This window comes from Pezoporus occidentalis, unplaced genomic scaffold (assembly GCF_034315485.1).
Source record: "Pezoporus occidentalis ecotype Australia unplaced genomic scaffold, CSIRO_AGI_Poc_V1 ctg274, whole genome shotgun sequence".
Classification (NCBI taxonomy): domain Eukaryota; kingdom Metazoa; phylum Chordata; class Aves; order Psittaciformes; family Psittacidae; genus Pezoporus; species Pezoporus occidentalis.
Genome location: NW_026914653.1, coordinates 442,886 through 467,307, shown reverse-complemented (window position 1 = coordinate 467,307; position 24,422 = coordinate 442,886). Strand labels below are relative to the sequence as shown.

General features: G+C 57.0%; 2 protein-coding genes across 5 annotated transcripts; both read left to right on the top strand.

Moving 5' to 3' along the window:
* The first annotated feature begins 1,010 nt into the window (after positions 1–1,010).
* LAD1 (ladinin 1) lies at positions 1,011–11,388 on the top strand. 2 transcript variants are annotated; one of them, XM_062624902.1, is made up of 9 exons: positions 1,011–1,484; positions 4,385–4,525; positions 5,584–6,082; positions 6,488–6,631; positions 7,344–7,393; positions 8,211–8,283; positions 8,654–8,785; positions 9,066–9,155; positions 9,938–11,388. In XM_062624902.1, exons 1-9 carry the CDS (start codon positions 1,447–1,449, stop codon positions 10,181–10,183), a joined length of 1,413 nt encoding a protein of 470 aa, XP_062480886.1. In that variant the 5' UTR covers positions 1,011–1,446; the 3' UTR covers positions 10,184–11,388. The 2 variants fall into 2 exon arrangements, with proteins under 2 accessions (XP_062480886.1, XP_062480887.1); XM_062624903.1 differs by having other exon boundaries at positions 1,012–1,484; positions 6,491–6,631.
* A 386-nt stretch (positions 11,389–11,774) lies between these two features.
* On the top strand, positions 11,775–23,630 carry TNNT2 (troponin T2, cardiac type). Of its 3 annotated transcripts, XM_062624913.1 has the most exons (17): positions 11,775–11,913; positions 14,499–14,546; positions 15,291–15,301; positions 15,425–15,442; positions 16,202–16,231; positions 16,943–16,999; positions 17,517–17,549; positions 18,017–18,052; positions 18,315–18,336; positions 19,240–19,300; positions 19,398–19,514; positions 19,823–19,900; positions 20,014–20,124; positions 20,476–20,585; positions 20,930–21,020; positions 22,018–22,058; positions 23,342–23,630. In XM_062624913.1, exons 2-17 carry the CDS (start codon positions 14,509–14,511, stop codon positions 23,388–23,390), a joined length of 903 nt encoding a protein of 300 aa, XP_062480897.1. In that variant the 5' UTR covers positions 11,775–11,913; positions 14,499–14,508; the 3' UTR covers positions 23,391–23,630. The 3 variants fall into 3 exon arrangements, with proteins under 3 accessions (XP_062480897.1, XP_062480896.1, XP_062480895.1); XM_062624911.1 differs by lacking the exons at positions 11,775–11,913; positions 14,499–14,546; positions 15,291–15,301; positions 18,017–18,052 and having other exon boundaries at positions 15,397–15,442; XM_062624912.1 differs by lacking the exons at positions 11,775–11,913; positions 14,499–14,546; positions 16,202–16,231; positions 18,017–18,052 and having other exon boundaries at positions 15,291–15,442.
* The last annotated feature ends 792 nt before the right edge of the window (positions 23,631–24,422 follow it).

Below are 24,422 nucleotides of genomic sequence, written 5' to 3'. Positions count from 1 at the left end.
AAGTGAAGCGCTCCCCTGCGCATTAATCAGAAAGGTTTATGGCTCTATGGTGACTTGCTCGTGCTGAACTGCTCTGTACGGCTTGTCTGCAATTAGCAGGACGCTCACGAAGTTATTGAAGTACTTTCCTTTCCTTACGCCACAACTCGCTGAGGTGAAAGACAACGGGTTACAGCAAGAAGAAAGAGCAACAGAGACCAAGCCCTGCTCAGGGCACACGTTCGCTTGACAGGGCTATCTCTTAGAAATGGGATTTTAATCAGGAACCTTTGATTATAATAGTTCCTTTGATTACTCATGGCCCCGGCACACCCCTGTGGGTTGGAGGCAAGTGTGGCAAGCCCAGCCTTACAACCAGCACTTTTGGGTGGCGGATGGATGGATCTCATCGGGATCAGAGACTGAATTAGTTCTCAAGGGGTCCTGGATGACTTCTTCTGCAGGCATCCACTGTGGTTGCCAAGCTGACACCAACAATGGGAGCACCAGGTCCCTTGGCTGGGCCCAAGTGAAAACCAGTCTTGGACCTGGCTCTGTTGTGTCTGGGTGCCTTTGTCACCCTGATAAAACAAAGATGGTCCCCCCATTGCCTTCACATCGGCCCTTTGAAAGACAGCATTGCCCTGTGTGAGCATGGGGGGAACAAAGACTTGGGACCAGCCCAGGGGGGGTGATGGATTGGGCCCAGGCATGGGGTGAGCCTGAGAGCACAGCTCGCCTCTAGCACAGGGCTTCAGCACCCAAAGACTGGATCCCTCCCCATGCTTCAGACGCTTCCTCTGGCACTTCATGGGTGCTCTTGACTGCAGTATAAAGCCCATGGACACGACAGGGAAGCTGAGACAGCTCAATCCAAGATGTCCAGAGAAGGCTGAAAGGGGCAGGACACCCTCCCGTGCTCTTTGGAAAGGGCTGGACTGCACCCAGGTGGAGGTGTTTTAATGACTGTTTTGGATCCCTGGGAGCCAGCCTCCTCCCACTCAGCCCAAGGTAATTCACCTCCTCCCCCGGTGCTGGAGGAGCTGTTGACTGGTGCGGAGCGGCTGGTAAAACAGGTTCTCCGCAGGGAGTTGCCTCCGAAACCCTGGGAGACCTGGATGGATCGAGCCCGGAGCTCGGGTCCGCGCTGGAGCGCAGCCGGCAGCGGGGAGTGAGCCGCGCTTGGGGTCAGTGCTGGGCAGGGCGGCTTTCTCCCGGCGCCGCTAATAGACAAATTACAGCCTTGCCCCTGTCAAGGTAGATAAGGAGCCATGTGATGCAGCGTGGTGGCAAACGGGCTGCACGCAGGGTAAAGGTGCACAGGGAAATAACCTTGCAGCGAGCTCCTTCCCTCCCCGGGGAGCAGAGGCTCGGAGCAGCGCGCATCCCCCGCTGCGGTCCCGCAGCCCCTTGGCCTCGATGCCTGCACGAGTTTGTGGGGCTCTCTGAGACTCACGGGAAGCAGGAATGTCTCTGGGCAGAAGGAACTGGTCCGATCTCTCCAGGTAGGTGCTGGGGTTTAATGCTTAACGCTTGGAGAGAGGGAGGGCGTCAGGGTGGGCTGCTGGCACAAGGAGCCTTGGCCAAGGGGTCTTGGGGAGGACAGGAAGAGCTGGCAGAAGGGTTTTGATTACAGAGGTGGTGCCAGTCCCATCCAGAGCTTGGCACTGCTGGAATTCCTTGTGGGCGAGCAAGATCAGAAGCATTCTTGTTTTTGGGGGAAGCTGAGCTCTGCATAGGAAAATGGCTCTGGAAAGGCATCCCTGCCCCGCGTTGCGTGTGGTTTTGGTCTGGTTTGACTTTCTCTGGGGCACAGGCTGGTTGGGCTGTGCCTCCAGACTTGCCCCACAGCCAGCTATGGGGTTTTTGCTCACCCCATACTCACACAGCCCCTGGGTGCGTGTCCTGGCTCTACCTGCCCAGCGCTGAGCAAACCCTGATTCATCTGCAGGCGCTGGATGAGCCCCGCAGCCCTGCGGCACTGCCACTCGGTCCAATGGATCTTGGCTCCGATGGGAGCTGGGCCAGGAGAGGCTCTGGAGCATCATGGTGTGAATCAGGGGCTCCCATGAAGCCTGGGTGATGTGGGGATCGCTCCCCACCTCCTGCAGACCCCAGGGCAAGAACGTACACGGGAGGTGGTGACTCAAAAGAGCAGAAATCCCAGTTTAAGTGGATGTGATTCCAAGACTTAAATGCAAACCCCAGTACTTGGGATAAAGGTACCCACAACAGCCAGCCTGGAAAAGGGAACTGAGACCCCATTGCTGAGAGGCTGCCAGCTCACACCCGGCCTCCATCAGGGATGGGATGGATCCAGAGGACATCCCAGCCCCATCCAGATGCACCTCCTCTGAGGCACAGATCTGCCTGAACACAGGCCCAGCGGGGTCCTGCACCCAGGTTGTTTCACAACCCAGGCAGGCAGTTTCTCCTCTCTCATTAGATGAGAGAGCAATCACTGAAACAGCATGAATGTCAGCTCTCTGAGCAATAATGATTAACAGGGCAGGAGAGGACAAAGCAGGGGGAGACTCACCAATCCGTTTTCATTCATCTCTATGAGTTTGAAAAAGCAAAGAGGGTGAAGAATAAATCCCTCTTTGAAAAGAGGACGGGGAGGTTGGCAAAGCAAATCCATAGCCTAATGGGCGGATTGTGTAATGGCAACGAGAAACTGCATGTTGGTAATGCCAGGTTACGTGCAGCTCATGAGGAGCCAAGCAAACTCAAGGCAGGAAAATCTCATTTTCATTCTGAAGGAGGCTGTACGTGTGAAAGCAAAGAGGTAACTGGCTGTCAAGTGGATGTAAAGTGGGGTTAGCACTCCATGCTGTCACTGCTTGAGGGACAAGAGCCCTTTAGCCATGGTCCCTGTGTGTGTAAGTCCCCATGCACGTGTTAACCTTGCCTGGTGGGAATGTGTGAAGTGTCTGAGGCCAGGTTGGATGGGGCTTGGAGCAAGCTGATCTAATGAAAGGTGTCCCTGCCTGTGGCAGGGGTTGGAACTGGATGAGCTTTAAGATCCCTTCCAACCCAACCCATTCCACGGTTCTATGATTGCTGCACCAGGAGATCATGCTGTGCCATGCAGATAAATCTGTGCTGCCTTCCCAGGGCAGCTGAGCCGAGCACAAATATTCACAGGGTCAGGCCCATGGAGGTGAGTAGAGCTGTAAGGACACGGTGTCCCCTGATGGGGTGAGAGCAAGCTGAGGATGCTCAGTGCAGGTCCCGGCCTCCTCCATCCCTCTGATACCAAGCACGGCATCAGGGACCACTAAGAACCCCTCCAGCAGTGGATCCGATGGCTGTTGGGGTGAGAAGGCTGCTTGGGGGTGCAAGGGGTGCTGGGGATGGAGGCAGCACAGGGAAACGCAGCACATTCTCCCTGACATTGCCCTGTCCCCAGATCAGTGCCGTGCTCCCAGCCAGGACCGGTCCCTTCTTGGCTCTCGGTTCTGCTCTGCTGCCCCGCCGCTCCCCTGCCTCCCCTGACCAGGAAGCACAAGAAGCTGCAAACACTCATGGGGGGGAGAATGTGGTTTAATTTATGACCCAGCTTCCATTACACAGTAACTCGGGAGCCACGCCGCTTGTCGCCGTGGCCCGAACAACGTGAGCGACGCTGCAGGCCCGGACCTGCTCTGACATTCATGCTCTTAAAAGTCAAGTTCAGAGTAAGCCCTGTGTCTGCGTGAAGCTGCAGTGCCAGCTCCAGAGCGGGGATGCTGCGAGGGGATGGAGCCTGTGCTCTGCCCCAGCAGGCTGGTCACGGTGCGGGGAGCGCCGCTGGGACCCCTGCGTGCTTTGGCAGCTGCCTGTGGGTTGTAGGTGATGGAGACCACTATGGAAAGCTCAAAGCAGCCAACAAAGGCATTTTCCAACACAGTTCCAGGCAGAGTTGCCTTTGGCCTCTGATGCTTTGGCATCTGAGGCTTTTTGCTCAATAAAAATGAAAATGCCATCACCACAACTCACGCCGGGGCTAAAATCTTTTGCCACCAGTGGTTTCCCTTCCAGGTAATGTGGTTGAGATCTATGCGGTGGCTCTAGGGTCCTGGTCTTGCTGAGTTACATGTTAAATATCCTTGCCTGGGAAGGTTTGCTTAATGTAGGGATTCCTTTTAAATGAGTGATCCCTCTAACAGAAGAAATTAGGAGGCGTCTAGTGCTTGTGTTGGGAAATGCCTGCGTCAGCTGGCTGAAGTGAGAGCGCTTTATGACACCGGGCTCGTGTTGGTATCCCTCTCCTCCAGCCCCGTGAGCAGCTGGGGAAGGCAACCTCCACCAGCCCCTTACCCCTTCCCAAGGGTGTTTCAGTCCCCTTTCATCTGGCACCGGGGCTGCAGGCTGCCCATGCGGGACAGAGCATCACCATATCCTTATGCTTCATCCCAAACAGCCTGGCCAGGCAGAGGACCCTGGAGGATGAAGAAGAGCAGCAAAGGGAGCGCCGGCGAAGGCACCGGAACCTGTTGTCCTCCACATCGACAGAAGAAGAACCTCCCAGCCCTGTGAAAGGCACCAGCCCAGCTTCCAGCAGGTGTGTGGCGTGCTGCTGGCATCAGTCTTCATCATGATGCTGATGGCTTGCAGCTTGCTGCCTTGTTTTAATCGGTCCTGAGCCGAAGCTGCTGCAATTGGTGGGACTGTCTGTTGGGTAAGAGTGGGCTGGGCTGGGGGAGGAGTTCAATGGGTTTTTAGGCAGAAGGATGAGCTTCACAGGAGGGGTACGAGGAGAGGGATATATCTCTGGTGGGCTTAATAATGAGCTTCAACATATCCCGTGGTACAGGGAGCAGGTGTTCCAGGATAAGGGTTGATGCTGAGCTTGAGTGGGTACTGGCCATAATCTTGTGGGATTGTGAGCAGGGAAGAGCAGACAGGCACCCACCTCTGCAGGGCAGGTGAGCTCAGCATGCAGAGCCTATCCTCCTCCTCTGGTCCTTGCAGTGATGCTCTATGGCCTTTGCTGGAATGGGGAGAAAACCCAAGGGCACTCTGGTGGTGTTCCCAAAGTCCCTTGCTGCAGGGAGCTGTGTTTTGGAGGTGCTCTGAGGTCAGGCTGCCCTTTCACAACCAGAGCCCTCTCTAAATTGATCCTGGAGATGTCCAGTGCTTAGATGGGGTTCGTGCACAGTGGGATCTGTGCTCTAGAGGTGTTACTCTCTGTGGTTCAGGTGGGGTGGAGTTAGGATGCTTGGGCTGGATAGGGGCTGGACAGGACTACTATGAACAAGATAGATTAAAGTTCTCCTTCCCTAGTGCTAGCACAAGCTGCCCATGTGATTGCAATTCAGGAGGAAGGCAAATACCCTTGTGGATGCTGATGTCCTGGGATGAGGCTGTAGAAGTGCTTAAACTCTGCTACAAAAAGGAAAGGAAGACTTTTAACCCAAACTTGTCCTCAGAGAGCCTATAGCAGGGGTGGCAGTGATGAGTGTGGCTGCAAGTCCTGCTCTGCAGGGATGACTCCAGGATGTTGGTGGGGGCTTTACACACACACACACACACACCCCAAAGCCTTTCACCTGCAGCACAAACCCAGCCCTCTGGTCCTGGGGCGCTGAGGTTTGCTCCCCGTTTTGTCTCCATCTCCAGACCTCAACCCCTGGTGAAGGCCGTGTCTACAGAGGATGGGGAAGAGCACAAGCTCTCGGTAGTGCTGAAGACGCAAGAAGGGAGACGGACAAGGTCCCCGATGGCAGTCTCTGGGAAACTGAGGCAGGAGAAGGAGCAGCAGGATCCAGGGGTGGGAGCGAGCCCTGCGGAGACAGGGACACAGCCGCACACAGGGCAGGAGAGCATCCAGGCTGGACAGCGGGATCGGGATGTGGCCAAGGGCAGAGGGGACCCACCAGGAGACCGACACCGGCTGCTGGCCTTGGAGAGGAAGGTGGTGGTGAGGGCCCGGCTTCAGGACAAGGAGGGACAAGGTGTGGGGACTCCTCGGGGGGAGCAGAGAAAGGAGGTGCAGGAGCCACAGGCCCTGACGGAGCTGGGGGGCTGCCGGCTCCGAGAGGTCAAGATCCTGACCAGGCAAGGGAGCCGCAGCGTGGAGAAGACGTCCTCGGTGGCAACCTCATCCCTGGAGCAGCAGGTGAGCAGGGATGGAGAAGGCACCAACCCCTGGGGTGTGAGGCCCTGGGAGGACAGCAGAGAGAGGGAGAGCCCCAAAGCACCAGGAGGGAAAAGGAACCGTGGGCTTCTGGGGAAGGTTCTTCTGAAAGCTGCAAACTATGAGGTGGTGGACAGGGTCCCAGCACCCCCTTTCTCTCCCTTGCATGTGCTATTCTGATCCCCTTCTCCAGCAAGCCCCTGCTGATTGCCATCACGGTTTCATTGAAGAGGTCTTTAGGGCTTTGCCTGTCCAAATGAGACAGCCAAGGTCTGGAGGACCTCAGCCTCAGATCCTGCCTCCAAAGCAGTTCCCACCTTGGCTGCTCTGCTCCCTGCACCTCAGCCTTCTCTGCAGGGATGCATCAGGTGCCTGCTTTTTCCTCAGCAGCCATCCAGGAATCCCCCAAAGGAGGCAATCCAGCTGTCTGCCACCCCAGAGGACCCTGCAGAGAAGTCGGATACTTTCCCAACTCAGGTCACCTACAGCAGCTCCATCAGACGAACCAGCCCAAGAACCGTCTCCTTTCGGGTAAGAGCTCAAGCAAATGGGGGGAAGATCCCTGTTTAGGCAGTGGAGGAAGGGGGAAGGAAGGGTTGCTTCGGTCTCCAGGTTATGTTGGCAGAGCCTATTCCTAAAAGTGTATTCAAAATCCACCCTTGATCTGGGCATTGCAGTTCTGCTTCAGTTTGCCTCCATTTTCATTCCCTGTGTCTGACCGAAGGCCTGTGCTGATGACCGAGCCCATATTCAGATGCATTGTGCTGGCATGGGAACTCGTGGGAAGTGATGAGAAAACAGGGAGCTCATTGTCCTCAGATTTCCCAAAGAGCCCCAGGAATGACCATTCCCCCTCTGGCATTATTGGTCTTCTCTGAGAGGATAAAAACGAAATCCATCCTCTTTCTTGTCCCTTGTTACATCCCTGGGAGTATCTTACATCCTAGCGTGCCCCGAAAGACTTCTGGGATAAAGAGGTTGGGAAAACCAAGAGCTGTTGAGATCCTCCCTGCTGTGAATCAGTGCTGACTTGCTGGCTTAGGCGAGTTTCATGCTGCTTTATTGGGGATGGTAGCACTATGAAGTGTATTTAGGCTGGAGGGCTTTGAGACGTGACATCAGCTCTGGTGTGGGTGAAAATGGAGCCTTCTTGTAAATGGGGGAGATGAGTCTGTGGCAGCTTCTCTTCTTATCTTTGATAACCAAAGATGGCTCCAGTATCTCCTCTCCTTGTGCCTTCCAGGTGATCTCAAGAAAACAGAAAGAAGAAAGCCAAAGCCCTCTCACAAGGAGGTCAGCACCTCTCTTTATGTTACTTGGGTCTTGCTGAGCAGGAATTGTCCCCCTTGGTGTTCCAAGGGAGGAGGAGGTGATGGGACCTGGTACCAGGTAGTGAGTACCCTGGTACACGTCTGCTGGATGCTGGTCTCCAGGGAGCCTGGCTGATGTCCAAAGTACAGCTTGTATGTGTACAAGACCCCCCCAGGTACCCCTTGCTGCTTCTTGGTTCAGGTGGCTTCTCATCAGTGCTTGTGTCTGCACAGCGGTGCTTAAGTGTGGACTGGTGCAGCACCACAACAGGGTCCCATCCTTGGAGATGTCAAAACCAACAGCACAGGTCTATGAGCACCCTGATCTGGCTTTGGTGGCCACATCTCCATGGCAAGCTTTGGCCAGGTGGCTTAAAAACCCTGGAGGAACAAAGGACCAGGTGTGAATGCAGGGAGTCAATGGGATGCCATCCCACCTCTGAATGCAGGGTAGGGGAGTGGGGTTTTACAGCACTTGGGCTTGTAACTGTGCACACTGCAGGCAAACTCATCCTGGTACTGGTGAAGATGAAGTTCAGATCTGGCAGTGGTGAAGACAGGGTAAACTGAGGAGCTCAGAGCTGTTTTTCAGTGTACAGAGTGGTCCCAGTAAGACGGTGAGACTTGGAGATCTTGGTCATCAGCAGGGAATGAGCTGCCATTCACTTGACAGATGGATGCAGGAGTGCCTGAGTCAGACAGGGTCTTCTCCTGCCAAGTGGAGTCCCCAGGGACCATGGGCTGAGTTCCAGGTGATCCTGAGGGGGCTGCATCCAAGTGTTTTCCCTCTTCTTCACCAGCGCAAGTATGAGGATCCCAGGGAGCAGCACCACCATTGGGGAGAAGCTGGAAAAGTACAACTCGGCCGTGCAGGTGCTGAAATCCCTCGGCGTGGGAGGGATGTGTGGGGAGAGGAAGAGGCATGGCCTGGAGCTGAATGGGGAAGGGAGAGAGGGACTGGGCTGCATCAAACACACGCTAATGGGGTTAAAGAAGATGGTCCCAGGCAGAAAAAGGGATGAGCCTCAGGATTTTAGGAGCTGGGAGCGGATCTCCACTAGAGAGGGTCATGGGGATGATGCAGGGTCCTGCTGTGGGGAGCACTGGGGCAAGCCCGTGAGCTTGGATGGGCATGGAGGGAGCAGACCCCAATGGGCTCGGGATGCGACCCAGAAGCAGGATTTTGCTCTTTACCACGCGTGGTGCAGCCGTGCCCGCCGCTGAGCCCGCTCTCTCCTCTCAGCGCTCGGAGGCGGTGAAATCATCCCTGCCCGTTCAGAAGAGCCTCCTGCTGCCCTCGGACGGGGTGGCGAGCAAGCGCAACTTCTTCGAGGCGAGCGCTCCGGGCAAGGCTGAGCCTCTCGCTGCCAGGAAGGTAACGCAGGAGCCCCCGGCAGCGCCCTGTGCTTCTCGGGAGCATCTTCCCGTCTGCAGCGCGATGGGAGCGGCTTGAGAGGGGCAGGGCTGCGCTCGGACCCCGGCTGCCACCCAGAGGGTGCTGTGGGGCTGTGCGGGTCTGTGCCGATGGCGCTGGTGGTTGAGGAGCTGGGGGGGAGCCAAGGTGGGGGCTGATCGCTGCCCGCCGCAGGTTCGCTGTCTCCCTGTGCCATGAGGGAGCTGGTGCTGTAATCCTGGTGTCATTCTCTGTGCCGTAGGACAACCTGAAGATCCCAGGGTCAGTGACGTCCCGCATTAACCTGTGGATCAGCCGAGCTCAGGAGCCTGCCAAGGAGGAGAAGAGCAAGGTACCGGCGTGTGCCGACACCTTGGGCAAGAGCCCAGAGCCCAGGCAGCCCGGCAGGACATGTCCCTGCATCTGGGGTGTTGGAGCTTATGGGCTGATGAACTGAGGCTCTGTGGGGTTTAGAGATCTGTGTGTGCACTCAGAGGTCCTGCTGCATGCGGGGTCTGCAGTGATCTGCATCCCTGCACGTATCCCAAAGTCGGGTGTCTTGTAGCTGTGGGGGCAAAGTCCCCCTCTAAAGGGGACTCGGGGGTCATCACTCTGCCACTGCGGGTGCTCTAGGGAGATGGACAGGAAACCCTTTGGCCTCAGGGGTAGTTTCCTGTGCTTGGAAAGGAGACGCTCAGCGAGTCCTTGTGGGGGTACCACCATCTGCAGCAATAACACAGCAGAGTCTCCCGCAGCTCCTTGGGTACGGGCCCAGGAGGGGCAGCTCCAGCCCAGCCCTGCAGCCGGGGCAGACAAGCCCGGGCACCCGCAGCACTGAGCTGCAGAGATTAGTGCTGCCCAGACGTGTCTGCGCTGGCTCGTGTCTGCCAGGAGAGGGTTTGCTCCTGGGTCACTCCTGGATCAAAGCCTGAAGCTCCTTCATCAGCTTTTCCTATCGGTGCCGCCGCCTCTGCGGGCTGGAGCTGTGCTTGGTTTGGAGGGGATGCGCGGGGCAGGGTCTCAAAGGTGTCTGGTTTTACCTGAGGTGTGTGTGTTTCAAGGGCTGGTTCAGATCAGGCCGAGGCAAGGCGTGATGCACAGGGAAAAACCTTCCTGTGCCACCTCTGTTTGCAGGACATCAGGAAAATAAACAGCCTGCCCACCTGGGTAAAGCAGCCTGGAGACACGTCTGCAGACACCAAGGTAGACAGAAAGGGGTTGCATCCTCTGAGCCGCGGGCAGAGCCGGCACCAAGGGCACATCGCCCATAGGGCAGATGTGAGAAACCCAGGCTATGGGGGATGGAGGGATTGTGTGGGGCATCCAGGACCTCATGGCTTGGGGGAGTTGGCAGGAGGGGACGACTGGAGGCAGCTCTAATGGTTAGGAGGAGTCTGGTCAGGGAGAAGAAGGGAAAAGTGGCATGTGGTGGGATTTAGGGGGTGCCTGCCTGCCCCATTCCCTGTTTGGCACAAGTATGGTCCTGGTTGCAGTTAGCTGCCTTCGGGGGTTTGCAGCCCCAGGCCTGCCCTCACTGTTTCTCACTTTCTTTTTCCAGTTGCAATAATCTCATTTGTGATAATAGCAAAGGATCTGGGGAAAAACTGTTTTGCTCCAAGGATCAAAGCCCAGCCCTGCCCAGCAGCCCACTGCCGTGAGTGTTCCCCGTGCCACATGTAGGGCACCCCACATCGCCGGGGTCCTCTGCTTGAGGAAGGAAGAAGGCTGGAAGCTTATCCCTGCTCACCCAGACCTCACTTGCTGCCTGTCCCAGAGTGCCTAGGCCTGGAAGCTCCTTGCAGATGCTGGAGGCAGATTGTTGCCTTGTTTTCCCTCAGCGTTTTGGTGTTTTGCTCCTAACCTCTGCCTGTGCCCCATAACTGTGCTTGCAAAGAGGATCAACCTCTGCATCGCCCTGGCAGCTGGATGATGTCGGTGGGGCAAGAAGCTGCCTGGGCAAGGGAGTTTCAGCTGCACATCCATGGACTATGCCCATCCCTGCTGCCTGGCTCGTGTGGGGTGATGTGGGGCAGGCAGGTGTCAACCCTTCCCCAGGCTGTCGCTGCTGGAGCGACCCAAGCTTGCAACGTCACACGTGTATTGAGTGATGCTTTGCGGAAGAAGGGTGGACCCGATGCCACTGGTGCAGTGACCCCTTTCACTTAAATACATGGGAAGGAAGGGTGCGTGGACCGTGGTCCTTTTTGGGGGTTGCATGGAGCTGAATGCCCTGTGCTGGGCCCCTTCCCCAAACCCTATTTCCCTCTTGCCCTTCTTCCTGAGCCCATTGCCTGTGGCTGTTGTGACCCGTGTCCTGCACCCCTTGGGCTTCTGAGCCCACCCAGCAGGGATGCAGGGTAATCAGTATGGCTTTAGGGTGCTGGCCCATAAAATGATGCTGAAATCCTTTTGCTGGGGCCATTCAATAGGCAAGGGCTGTGTGTTGAGCAACCATTGCAGTATCCAAATGCGGTGTGGGCCTTTATTGCTGCCCCTAGACCTCATCCTGCTTGTTGGGCTTTGGAAAGGACTTGGTTCTCTCTGTGCCTTTTTTGTTTTCCTAATAAAAGTTGCCCTTTCTAAGATGCTCCTGGCCACCTGCTTCTGGGATGGGATGGGAGCAGCTTTGCTTCTCTTCTTCTGACAAGGGGAAAGAAGGCGAAGACCTGAGATACACATGGTAAAACCAGCCTGAGCCTCAGCCTCTTCTCTTACAGCCTCTTGGGCTCAGTGCAGGGCTGGGGGCTGCGATGGAGGGTCTGGTCCTGCGCTCGCTGCCTTATCAGAACGTGACAGCTGCCTGGCTTGTGTCAGCCCCTCGGGCACTCGCGTATCTCGGTCCGGAGGGTTTAAAATAGCAAATCTCTGAGGCCACACAATAGCTTGGGCTTATATGGGCTCCTGGGGGGGAAGGGGGAGCGGCGGAGGGGGCTGGGGCTGAAATAGCAGCTCACAAGTGTTGCATTCCTCCCTGGGCGCCGGGCACATTCCTGCCGGCACTGCCCGCCCCGGGGTGGGCGCTGGAGCCCCCTTAAAGCCTCCTGCCCCCAAGGAGCATTTCCCAGACGCCCGCCAGCTCCCTGGGATCTCACCGGCGCCCCACGGCAGAGGTAAGGCTGCGGGGGGGCTGCCTGCGTGGGGCATCGGATGCTCAGTGGAAGGGCAGGAGTGATTTGGCTCAGGGGTAATGGTCCTCCCCAGCCAGGAGGTATTTTTGCCATGAAGGCATTCGCATGGATCAAGCATCCGGACCTTCTCCAGGGGGGCTGTGTTTGCAACTTGCCCAGTGCCCTTTAAACCACCCCAGGTGGCTCGAGAAGGATTTTGGCTGCTCTGGTTCCAGCGGATCCCACACATCCCTGTTAACTGTGTCTCTGGAGGGGACAGGAGGGATGTGATGCCCATGTGAGAGCTGGGCCAGCCTGGCCGTGGCTCACTGGCAGCCCATAGGGTGGGTTAGAGCTGGGATGCTCCTGTGTATGGGCTGACCCTACCAAGCAGGAAGGGAGCAGAGATGTGAGCCACACTGGAGTAAATGCTGGGAAAACAAGATTCCACAGCTTCATTGGAAAGGTTTACCTGTTTCTGTGCAGAGGATGGATACGTATTTCCTAGAAACATCTTTTTTGTGTACCCTTTAAGGTTTTGTTGCTGTTCCTCAGCAAATTCTCTGTGGGATCGAGCGATGTATGAGGGAGGAGGTGAATGGAGATGTAGAAATGAGCTTCTGCAAATGCACGTTTGCACTGTCATGGCTGGGATGGAGTCTCTGCTCTTGGGTCGTGAGAAGTCCTGGCAGCTCAGAGGCCACATGAATTATTTGGCCAAGCTCAGGATAGCAGGACCATGCAGAGCCTGGGGGACAAGCAGGGCCAGGAACTGATGTTTGAGGGGGAGAGGAGTCGAAGGGATGGTGCTGAAAGCGGTTCTTAGGGCCAAGCCCTCGAGCCATCAGCAGGAACAAGGATGGCAGAAGCAGGCGATGGAGCTGGGGCAGCCGGGGCTGAGTTCTGACTTCATTTGTCTCCAAAAAGCACCTTCTGAGTCATTGCTCAGAAGTGAGATTTGACCACCCCTGGGTATGCGGAGGCACCCCTCCTGCAGCGCAGCTTTCCCGTGCTTGTGGATTCCAGCCCTGGATTCAGCATCTCGACCAGGCGACCCCGCAGCCTGTCCTACCCATCCCGGGTTATAAATGCTCGACAGATGCAGCAGGACCAGTTGTTCCCAGCAGGAGAAGGGAAGCGGCGCTGCTCTGGGAACAGGTGCTTTGGCACATGCGAGTTATTTCTAGAGCTGCATCGTGGCTGGGCCGAGGTCTGGCACAAGCTTGAGCAATGGACAGGCTGTGCATGGGCCTGGGTTGGTGCCCAGCGCTTCTCTGGGATGCCCAGCGCTGCTCTGGGATGTGCAGGGCTGCTTTGGGATGCCCAGCTCTGCTGCAGGATGCCCAGCACTGCTTTGGGATGCCCAGCTCTGCTCTGGGATGCCCAGCTCTGCTGCAGGATGCCCAGCACTGCTCTGAGATGCCCAGCACTGCTCTGGGATGCCCAGCACTGCTCTGGGATGCCCAGCTCTGCTGCAGGATGCCCAGCTCTGCTGCAGGATGCCCAGCTCTGCTGCAGGATGCCTAGCTCTGCTGTGGGATGCCCAGCTCTGCTGTGGGATGCCCAGCACTGCTCTGGGATGCCCAGCACTGCTGTGGGATGCCCAACACTGCTCTGGGATGTGCAGGGCTGCTCTGGGATGTGCAGGGCTGCTCTGGGATGCCCAGTGCTGCTCTGGGATGTGCAGGGCTGCTCTGGGATGCCCAGCGCTGCTCTGGGATGCCCAGTGCTGCTCTGGGATGCCCAGCACTGCAGGGCTGCTCTGGGATATGCAGGGCTGCTCTGGGATGCCCAGTGCTGCTCTGGGATGCCCAGCACTGCTGCGGGATGCTCAGTGCTGCTCTGGGATGCCCAGAGCTGCTCTGGGATGTGCAGGGCTGGGGCTGATCATGGCATTGGTCTGTGTAGACCTCGTGGTGGAGCACTGAGTAGAAGCTAGATGAGGTGGGACAATGAGTGGCATCCTCCTGATCACGACTGGGGAATGAGCACCTACCCCTATTGCTGAAGCAGGCTGTGAATTACGCCTCTTAGCTGAGCTCAGTCTCAGGACCAGGAGAGAAACACCCCGGCTGAGCCCAGATCATCCCTTTGCGGGGCACACTGCTCTTGGAGGGCTGGGCTGGGAAGTGTCATCGAGCTCTTGTGCTGTGGCCTGTGCAGGGCTGTACATCTGAGATAACGGGATGTCCCTGCAAAGTTTCTGTGTCCCAACCGAGCTAAGAATAGTCAGGAAGCCAGACGAGCTGAGCGTTGTAATTGGGCTCATCTCCTGTGCCCTGAGCAAACGCAGCACCCTGAGGCAGCTGGACATGGCTCCTGACAGCAGTTATCAGTGTTGCATGAGGCTGTGTCTAATCTCCTGCCTGCTATTTGGGGCGAGCAGCGATCCTGGGAGAGGAGGGGAGGGGGAACCTTATCTCTATTGAGATAATGCTGTCAGAGCTGGGGACAGCTCAGGGCTCCCAGTGCTTTGGCGAGGCACAGCATCTCTGTGCCTGTGTCCCGGGCGCTGGAGGACAGGCTGTGCTGGTCCTTATCTCCACTCCTAACCCTCTCCTTTTCCAATCTGCCTTGAATTCTGCCAGATAACCAGGCATGTCAGACTCTGAGGAGGTCATCGAAGAACATGACCAGTAAGTGATGTGGTTTTAAGCAGCTTCTCTTTCTCCTTATTCCCACTTCCCCACAGGGTCACGGTATTGCTTAGAGGTGCCATTTGCCTCCAGCATCCAGCATAAACTCTCCTCACCCCGTGCCCACCTGCACCACTGCTGAGACCCCCAGCAGTGGGGAGTCTTGTGTTGGGAGCTGCACCAGCACACGAGGGGCAGCCCTGACCTTGGAAATGCTGCAACCTGAATCAGTGAGAGAGAGCTGGGAAAAGCTGATGGGTTTTTTGCTGCCACATCCAGAGCATCACTCCCCAGGGCCTAAATTTGAAGGCAACTTTTGCTGGTGAGGGCTGCTGGGCTGTGAAGTGCACCCTGGAGAGAAGGGGCTCAGTATCTGCAGTACATGGTTATAGGGATCAGTCCAAACACAGCTCCCATTCCTCATCCATCAGCAGAAAAAGTAGATCTGAGTCCTTCTTATGTTTTAATGCCATGACAGACCTGCATGTCCTGGCAACCAGTCCGAGCCCTGTCTGTCCAAGGACAGACCATGCATCTCCCCCAGGGTCAGGAAAGGACTTCGAGGCAAAGCTGGGATGTAGGATACCCATTTCTAGGATGAGAGGCCACGGTCACTTGATCTTCTCAGGCTGCAAAATGGTGCTGTGCCCTGACCACTGCTGAAGTGTCAGTTGAGCCCTTTGAATGGACTGATGGACACACATGCCCCGTTGTAACCCCACAAATCCATGCTGTGCTTTGCAGGGAGCAGGAAGGTAAGAGGATGTGCACCATCTGCAGCTGCCCTGAGGCTGAAGCAAAGAAATGATCCAAGCAACTCCAATAACCTGCATCTCTTTCCTTTCCCTCTTTCCTGTGTGCACTCATGCCCTCTGAAGAGGAGTACGTGGAAGAAGGTAGGTGTCTCATCGGTGGTTCTGAGAACCAAGAGACAAGTGCTGTTGGGTCAGTGTTTTGCTCGGGTGGGTTCTGGTGGTAAGTTCCTTGATTGGAAGCCATTTAGGGTTGGAAGGGACGTCTGGAGCTCATCCAGTCCAAGGCAGGGCCGCTGAGAGCGGGTTACACAGGAATGTGTCCAGGTGGGTTTGGAATGTCTCCAGAGAGGGAGACTCCACAACCCCCTAGTGATGGGTAACTCATGGCAAAGGAGACCATGCTCTGGATTTCTCCACCTGAAACATCAGTAGGATCAAAACCAGCCTGAGTTTTAATCGGGATGTTTTGTCTGAGTGATCCCTTGACTCAAAGCAGGGGTGGGAATGCCGGGCTCAGCGCAGGCAGAGGTGTGAGCCCAATAACTCAATGGGAGCCGGAGCCTCAGCTGAATGTATGCTAATGATGCTCAAGCACAAAGCTCCAAGTGCCTCAGCCTGACGAAGCAGCAAAGCCCATGGTGCATGCAGATAGGCTGGGGCACATCTGGGCTGCGTTTGGGAGCTGGGTTTTGCTGAGCCTCTTGCTGCTTCAGGGCACTGCCAGGCAGCCCGGGCTGCTGCACAGCAAAGCATCCCAGGCGTTAAAAGCAAAGGGACATGCAAAGGGGAAAGCCCTGCAGTGCTGGAGTGCTCATCTCACGCACACCATAGATACACTCCGCAGCTTCGTGGTGTCCAACTAACCTCTGCACTTATTCCTTTCCCTCCTTCCTGGCTCAGAAGAGGAAGAATGGATAGAGGAAGAAGACGGTAGCTATTGCACCTTTCTTTATTTCATCTCTGCACTGCTGCTATGAATATGTCGGTGTGTCTTTTGCCTCTCCCTGGTTGGGAAATGGTTTTCTTTCATTCTTCCACTTCTATCTTTCAGTTCTTGCACTCCCCCCTCCCTGCCCTGCTGTGCTCTGTGTGTCTGCTCCTGCGTCTGTGGCTCCACTCTTACACCAACCAATGTACTCCTGGTTTGCTGCCTTCTCTTCCTTTCCTTCTCTCTTGCTGGGCGAACACAAGCCTTCCCAGGACCTTGGGCTCCAGCCTTGCTCTGCCTCCAATGGAGGACTCTTGTGGGGATACTGCTCCCTCCAGTGGAAAAATGCTCGCGCAGTGTCATAAATACGGTTGCGAAGGTGCAGAAGGCACGTTCTGTGATGCCAGCCGCTCTTGTTCCTCGCTGGGGCTAGAGGGGAGCAATAGAAATCATCTTCCTCCCAGGCTGGGCTGTAAGAGCATGATGAGCATAGGAGAGAGTGAGGGACAAACCGGGAGGGGCCATGGATCCGCTGACGTGCACAAGCACGGAGCCTTGGGGAAGGGCTCGAGCGAAGCTCTTTGCTTCTTTCTCCTGTGGCTGCATCTCTGCTGGGTCTCTCTCATCTGGCTCCACGCTGCGGGTGTCCTGGGGGTCTGTAGGGAGCCAGGGGAGCCGTGGCCCTCGGGCTTACGCTGCCTGCTATTCCACAGGGCAGGAAGAACAGGTAGAGGAAGCAGAGGAGGAGACTGAAGAAACCAAGGCAGAAGGTGAGTGGTGGCTTCACCAGCGAGCTCCCACGGCCTGGCTTTGGGGTACCAAGCAAGTCTGGGGTGTCCCAGCATGGTCAGTAGCACAAAGAGCAGCTCCCCCTCTGTACCTGTGGTTCCCAGTGAGGAGATGTCAAACCTGAGCTGGCCCTTCCTGATGTACTGAGTGCAACGGCTCTGCAAGCAGAAAGATAAGGGTGTTTTCTGCTGGTTGGTGTCCAGCTCTCCAAAACAGTGCCAAAAATTAGCTGAGCCTCTTCCACGAGGAGATCCCATTGGGAGCCCAGAGCTGGGGTCATGCTCTGGTGTGTTTCACCACTGAAAGACACTCGACTTCATGAGACCTCTTTGAAGCAGACGGAGTGGCCTGATGTGTGCCCCATGTTGTCGTGGCTGGTGGGACAGGCTCAGATCCCAGATGTGCTCCCTGAGCTGGGGTGCTGGGACCCCTCTGTTGGGGTGCTGGGGCTGTCCTCACCCATGGGTGCTCATATTCTCCCCATTGCTTTCGAAACAGAACAAGAAGATGAAACGAAAGCACCAGGAGAAGGTAAAGCAGAGGCAGAGGAGAGACAGTTTCAGCTATTTCGGTCCTGATCCCAGTTCCCCAAGACTCTGGGCCCTTGTAACAGGGTTTTGGTGTTGAATTCATTTGCTGCTGGAGATAGAAAATCAGTGGTAAATGGTGGAGGGATGCCCTGGCCCCATCCTGTGTCAGGGCTGTGGAAGCAGGGTGCTTGCAGGAGGGATGGCTTTGTGCTGCCTAGGTAAGGAATTCACCCAAAATCCAGAAGGAGAAGGTAGCATTACTTGCACCTCTGGGTTCCTCTTGGAGAGGAATATCTCCCAGTCTGTCTGTGCGTTAGGGGGACTAACATGCTCATGAGGGAATGGGTTTCTCCCCCTTCATTCTGGAGGGATGGAGCTGGGTTTAGCAGAGGGGAACAGCCTGATGGAACCACCCTACTGTGTCCCTGGTGCTGGCCTCCGGCAGCCAAAGCATCACGTTTTCCACAGGTGGAGAGGGGGACCGAGAGCAGGAGCCTGGGGAAGGTGAAGTATCCATCCTTGTTGCTCTCTGGGGCGGGAGGCTCTGTCCCTTCACCTGCGTAAGGAGGTTCCAAACAACCTTTCTGCTTAGTCAGGAGCTCCAGCGTGTGCCTCTGGGTCTGGCACAGAGCTCATTGCGTGCCTCTTTGCTGGAGGAGGATCCATGGGAGAGAAGGGTGGTTCGGCTCAGTGTGGTGAGGTGTGGGTCAAGGTTGCCTCTGTGACACTGACATTGTCTTTCTCTCCTGTTCCTGGGGACCTGAAGGTGAATCAAAGCCAAAACCCAAGTAAGTGTCAATGTCAAGAGGATCTGTGCCAGGGCAGAGGCTCTGTGTGATGGGCTTAGCACCATGATCCATAGAGGGCATGGGACATTGAGGCCTGAAAGCAGGAAAGCAGGATGGGACTGGGGCATGGAGAGAAAGAGGAGAGAAACGGGCGGACAGACACAGAATAGGAAGGGGATCCTGAGGATGAGCTCTTTTTGGAGGTTTTGAAGCATTTTGAGTGTTCCTTGGGGAAGCTCAGCTGCCCTTTGGCCCTGCAGCTGGAAGAACCCTGTGTGCACCCCATCCTGGGGTATGGTCCACGGCAGAGCCAGGGTTGTGCTTCTGCAGTGTGTGCCTGGCCATGGACGGCTTGAGGCAGGAGCTGCGAACCATTGCCAGGAGCCTGCAGCTCCCCCTGGACCCCTGCAGTGCTGCACTATGGGAGGCAGCTCTGTCCTCAGCCGCAGCCCCTTCATCTTTATGTGCCCCTATTGAGCATCCCTTGCCCCTCTCAAGCCCACAGAGGATGAGAGTGTGGTTTCCACCTCTCTGTGCCAGATCACACCGGAGCCCACAGTTCCTCTGTGCTCTGCTGGGTGATGAGCACTGGGGTGTCTGCCAGCCCCAGGGTGCCTGGCAAAGGGTCATGGCCAAGTTGCCTGCAGCTTGCAGAGTTATTCCAGCCACGCGGGTGCCTTGGAGTGCTTCCCGGGAATGCCACAGGTCTCCCTCTGAAGCTGTCCAGCTGGCGATGGCCAGCAAGCAGGATTGCACCTCCCTGTCCTCAAAGTGTGCTCTGCATCCCTGGGGACTGTGAGGTTCAGAGAGGAGGGCTGGGTAGAGCAGTGCCTGCCTGAAAGGCACCATCCTGTCCCAGGTGCTGGCTGCAGACTCACCCTTCCCCTCCTCACCTTCCTGCAGGGTCTTTATGCCAAACCTGGTGCCTCCCAAAATCCCAGATGGCGAGAGACTGGATTTTGATGTAAGTAGCGCACAGGATGTCCCCCCTGCGAGGTACCCAGCAGCTCCTGGAGGGCTTCACTGGTGGGAGCCACCACTGCTGCTTCTGTCTGGTGCAGGACATCCACCGCAAGCGCATGGAGAAGGACCTGAACGAACTGCAGGCTCTCATTGAAGCCCACTTTGAGAGCAGGAAGAAGGAGGAAGAGGAGCTCATGTCCCTCAAGGACAGGATTGTATGTATGCAGCCTTCCCCCAGCCGTGATCCTTCCCCCGTGGCCCTGGCAGAAAGACCTGACACATCCCATGTCCCTGCTAGACAAAGCCTGAGATCTGAGCCTGATTTTGTCCCCCAGTGCCTGCAGAGCTCTTGGCCTGGCTGCTGTGATGCTGCGGTGCCTTTCCCCATGGTCACCGCTCCGCATGCTCTCTTGGGAGACGTGAGAGCAGCAGCTCTTCCCTTGGGGCTCTCAGAGGGGTCAGCGATGTGTCCCTGTGGACAGCGAGGATGCAGTGTCCAAGCCAATGTCCTCTCCTTCCGCAGGAAAAGCGTCGAGCGGAGAGGGCTGAGCAGCAGCGGATCCGCAGCGAGAGGGAGAAGGAGCGACAAGCCCGCATGGCCGTGAGTGTGCCCCCCAGGGATGGGGCTCGGGATGCTCCAGCCTGGCCACGGAGCACACGGGAGCATGAGCTGCCCATGAGGTCTCTGTCCTGACCCACTTCTGACGCTGGCAGGAAGAGCGAGCTCGCAAGGAGGAAGAGGAGGCACGGAAGAAGGCTGAGGAGGAAGCGCGGAAGAAGAAGGCTTTCTCCAACATGCTGCATTTTGGAGGCTACATGCAGAAGGTGGGATCCTACCGTGAGTGGTTGCAATGCAGGTGCTGGTGCTCTTGGGAAGGGCTCAGCCATGGGCTGGCTTCACAGCGCTGCTCTTGGCTCACAGCAGCAGTGAGAGGGGCAAAGTGAGCTGAGAGCTCTGCTTTGAAGATGCTGGTCAGGGTCCAGCCTCACCTCGTGGACAGGAACAGGGGTGGGGGGTGTCTTGGCCACTATTGCCAAGATTTCCTTAAGGACCTCACGGACCTCATGTGCTTCCGGCGTCCCCAAAGCTGAGGGTGTTGGGGCAGAGCTGGGGATGGGGATAGAGCAAAGGCTGGGCGGATTTCCTTACCTCCAATGGGCTGATGGTTTCCTCAGTCAGAGAAAAAGGGGGGGAAGAAGCAAACGGAGAGGGAAAAGAAGAAGAAGATCCTCAGCGAACGGCGGAAGCCCCTGAACATCGACCACCTCAATGAGGACAAACTGAGGTGAGCACCGGCTGTCCAGGACAGGAGCTCTGCTCCGCGGCAGGATCCTGTGCTGGGGCTGCAGCCCCGACAAGGGGGTGATGGGCTGTGACACCCCAGCGGGGACAGGGGCTGTGTGGCTCTGCCAGGCTGCCGCTGACAGCCGTATCCATCAGAGGGAGCCGTGCTCACACGCATGGGACATGCATGTCCCCGTCTGTCCCAACCTCCCCCGTGGCTCTGGTCCATGCGTGGGACTGGCGTTGCCGCATGGGTTACACATCCCCACCTGCGCGGCGGTGGCATCACTGCCCTGTCCCCTGCAGTGAGCCACGTCCCCGTCCTGCACTGACCCCTTCCCACAGGGACAAGGCCAAGGAGCTGTGGCAAAGCATCCGTGACCTGGAGGCGGAGAAGTTTGACCTGCAGGAGAAGTTCAAGCGGCAGAAATACGAGGTGAGCTCAGGCAGCCCCATGTGCCTGGCTGCTGCTCCTGCTCCCCGTCACGCCATGGGGAGGGGGGGCTGTCTGACTGACCCTGCTGTCACAGGGAAGCTGCCTGCCTCAGGAAAGGACTGTGCCCCCCGCGTGCGTGGGGTGACAGACACCCAACAGGCTCTGCACTGAGAGCAAAGCCACAACCTCCTCCTTTATGGAGATTTTGTCCTCGATGGACCTGTTGAGGACAAAAACCTCAATGGAGCTGTTGGAGCAAGTGCAGAGGAGGCCACGAGGATGCTCAGGGGCTGGAGCAGCTCCTGTATGGAGACAGGCTGAGAACATTGGGGCTGTTCAGGCTGGAGAAGAGAAGCTGCGTGGAGACCTCAGAGCAGCTTCCAGTGTCTGAAGGGGGCTACAAGGATGCCAGAAAGGGGCTCTTCATCAGGGACTGGAGTGATAGGACAAGGGGTGATGGGTTCAAACTGAAACAGGGCAAGTTCAGGTTGGATCTAAGGCAGAAGCTCTTCCCTGTGAGGGTGCTGAGGCGCTGGCACAGGGTGCCCAGAGAAGCTGTGGCTGCCCCATCCCTGGCAGTGTTCAAGGGCAGGCTGGACACAGGGGCTTGGAGCAAGCTGCTCCAGTGGAAGGTGTCCCTGCCTGTGGCAGGGCTTGGAACTGGAGGAGCTTTAAGGTCTCCTCCAGCACAAACCAGGCTGGGTTTCTGTGAGCCAGGATCAAACCAACCCTGGCAAAGCTGAGCACACAGCTATGAAATGCTGGAGGATGTGGCAGGCAGTGCAAGGGGCTGCGTGGTGGCCCTGTGACCCCCAGCTCCTGGGGGCACGTCTTTTGCACCCCAATGGGCTTCCTGCTGTGCTGCACATCACAGCCCTGCACCCACGCAAGGGGAGGGAGAGCAGTGATGAATCTGCATCCTCACCCTCTCCCCCATCCCTGGCTGGGTGCAGGGCATCCTGCCCGGCCTCAGCACCTGCCTGCATTTCTCTTGCAGATCAACGTCCTCCGAAACCGTGTCAGTGACCACCAGAAAGTGTAAGTCCCGGGCAGGCTGAGCATCCCTCCTCCTGCCTTTCCAGCCCCCCGCTCCCCTGGCTCCACTTCCCTCCCCGTGTACCTCCTGCCCCTCTGGTACTCTCACAGAGCCACCTCCTGTCCTCCCCACTCCTGCCTTTGGTCCCACTGGTACCCAGTGCTCATGGACCTGCAGGCCTGGCCCAGCATCGATGCTGCTCTGCTGCTATTGACAGACCCAAACCATTGCCTCCCACCTCCACCAAGCTTCCCCCTGCCCCAGACACCCTGGATAGGGATGGACCCTGGGGAGACCCCACCTCTGCATATGAAGCCTTGTGTCCTGGGGGGTCCTACCAGCCTCCAGCAGCCCCCATCCCTGCAGTGGCTCTGCCCAGCATCTCAGGGAGGGTGCTGGAGATTCCAGCTTGTGTAGGAAGGGAAATCCCCATGGGCTGTGGGAGCTGTGCAGGAGAGCCTGTCCCCGTGCCCATGTTCCCTGCACAGGACAGGGGGACCCTTTGTATTAGGGCAGAGGTGGGTGTTTAACTCCCACCCTTGGGAGCACCCTGCTCTGTCGCCTCACCTGAGAGGTGCTCAGCCTGCCCCGTGTGCCAGGCAGCAGCATCTCCCACGTGCTTACACCAAATCTCTCTTCTCTTCTGCCCCATCACGGCCTGTTACTGCAGCAAAGGGTGAGTACAGCTGCTTCCTCAGTGCTGTGTGTCTCCCCGTGCATGTGTGCTGCATGGACACTGGGGCTAGCGGTAGGGCTGAAGGAGGAGGCAATGCCAAGGATTGGCAGGCAAAGCTGCTCTGGTGAGCCTCAGGATGACATGCCAGTAATGCCCTTCACTGTCCACCTGAGCTTCCTCCTCCTCTTCCTCCTCCTCTCAGCTGATCTGTGCCCCCAGCAGTGTCTGTTGCCCTGACCCTGGTTAAGGAGGTTGATGTGGTGTGTCCTGAGGAGCATCACCACAGCTTCTGGTTCTTGAGAGACGGATCCTGCAGCCCCTTTTGTCCCTCTGCCACCAGAGATCCAACTTGTGGATTCCTTTCTGAAGGATCCTGGGGAGGGAGAAATATGGGAAGGGAACTGGGGGTCCTTAGAGACACCTGGCAAACTGCATGAGCTTCTTCCATAGAACCCCAAACCACATGGATGCACTGACTCAGGTTCCAAGGTTTTACCTGGGGCCACTGAAGACCTTCTTCCCCCCAGCGAGCATCAGCTGGAGATGACTCGTCCCTCCTTTCACGGTCACTAATGCCATTTTACATGTGCTTTTCCACTTCCCTCCCAGGTCAAAGGCTGCCCGTGGGAAGACCATGGTAGGCGGCCGGTGGAAATAGATGCTCAGGAGTCAAAGGCGGCTCGGCCACGGGGAGGTGTGCGGCCCTTCGGTCCACCATCTGCCTTCCCCCTCCTCTTGGAGCCAGCACCGCACGCCCTCTGCCTGCACAGGGCTTGGTGGGCCTGGCTGCAGGCACAGTGCTGCCTGCAGGGGCAGATGCTTCACAAGGCTCCGTTTCCCACCTCCACACCCCCCGCTGATGTTGTGTCTGTAAATAAAGAGAACGGGGACAGGGTCAGGGTCTTGTCTTCATCCTGAAGCCCTAAGCCCAGAGGAAGCAGGCGCAGGGCAGAGCTCAGCTGAGCACACACAGCTCCCTGGGGTGCAGGAGGATGCAGCAGCCCTTCAGGACCTCCTGAATACCATCCACTTGCCTCACAGCATCTCACACCTGCGGTGCTTGGGAGGTTTTGGAACAGACCTCGCTGGTCTGACTGCTCTTCCTGCTGCAATCCTCGTTATGGCCCCTTTAGCTCCTGCTTTTGCTGTACCAGACCCCCCCCCTTGCTCTGCTCTGTGTCAGGGCTGGCTCTGTGGGACTGCTTCCAAGCCTATTGGTGCATGGATTAAACAAAGCCAGCTTCCAGGTCATTATAACTCATATTTCCACCTCTTCCTAAAGGACCCAGACCAGCCGTGTTTGCCTCCTCTGCGTGGTTCTGACAGCATGCAACGAAGGTTTGAGAAAAAATCAGTGTGGGGAGACCATTCATCTGTCCTTTCAGGTGTGCAGATCTCTTTCATCTAGCTGTAGGCACCTCTGTAGCATGCTTCCACATGCAATGCCCATGGTGGCACATCAGCTACATAATCCTGAGTTCCTGCTGCATGGATCTGGGCTTCATGACCATTTCCTGGGGCAAGCTGTCCCACGCAGTTGTTAAACCTCATCTGTGAGGTGTTTCCAGAGCAGAGGGGAACGAAGAGGTGCAGAGGATGGTTGATCTTTAAAGGCTTCTTGTCCCTTGGCAAGATGTTTTGTCTCTCCTCTTGCTGCGGCTGCCTGTCCTCTCCGTCCCAGGCCCGGTGA

Coding starts and splice junctions, on each gene's coding strand:
- TNNT2 (XM_062624913.1), top strand. CDS start 14,509: ATGTCAGACTCTGAGGAGGTCATCGAAGAACATGACCA. Junction 16,232..16,942: donor ATGGATAGAGGAAGAAGACG/GTAGCTATTGCA, acceptor GCTATTCCACAG/GGCAGGAAGAACAGGTAGAG. Junction 17,000..17,516: donor TGAAGAAACCAAGGCAGAAG/GTGAGTGGTGGC, acceptor CTTTCGAAACAG/AACAAGAAGATGAAACGAAA.
- LAD1 (XM_062624902.1), top strand. CDS start 1,447: ATGTCTCTGGGCAGAAGGAACTGGTCCGATCTCTCCAG. Junction 1,485..4,384: donor AACTGGTCCGATCTCTCCAG/GTAGGTGCTGGG, acceptor CATCCCAAACAG/CCTGGCCAGGCAGAGGACCC. Junction 8,786..9,065: donor AGCCTCTCGCTGCCAGGAAG/GTAACGCAGGAG, acceptor TCTGTGCCGTAG/GACAACCTGAAGATCCCAGG.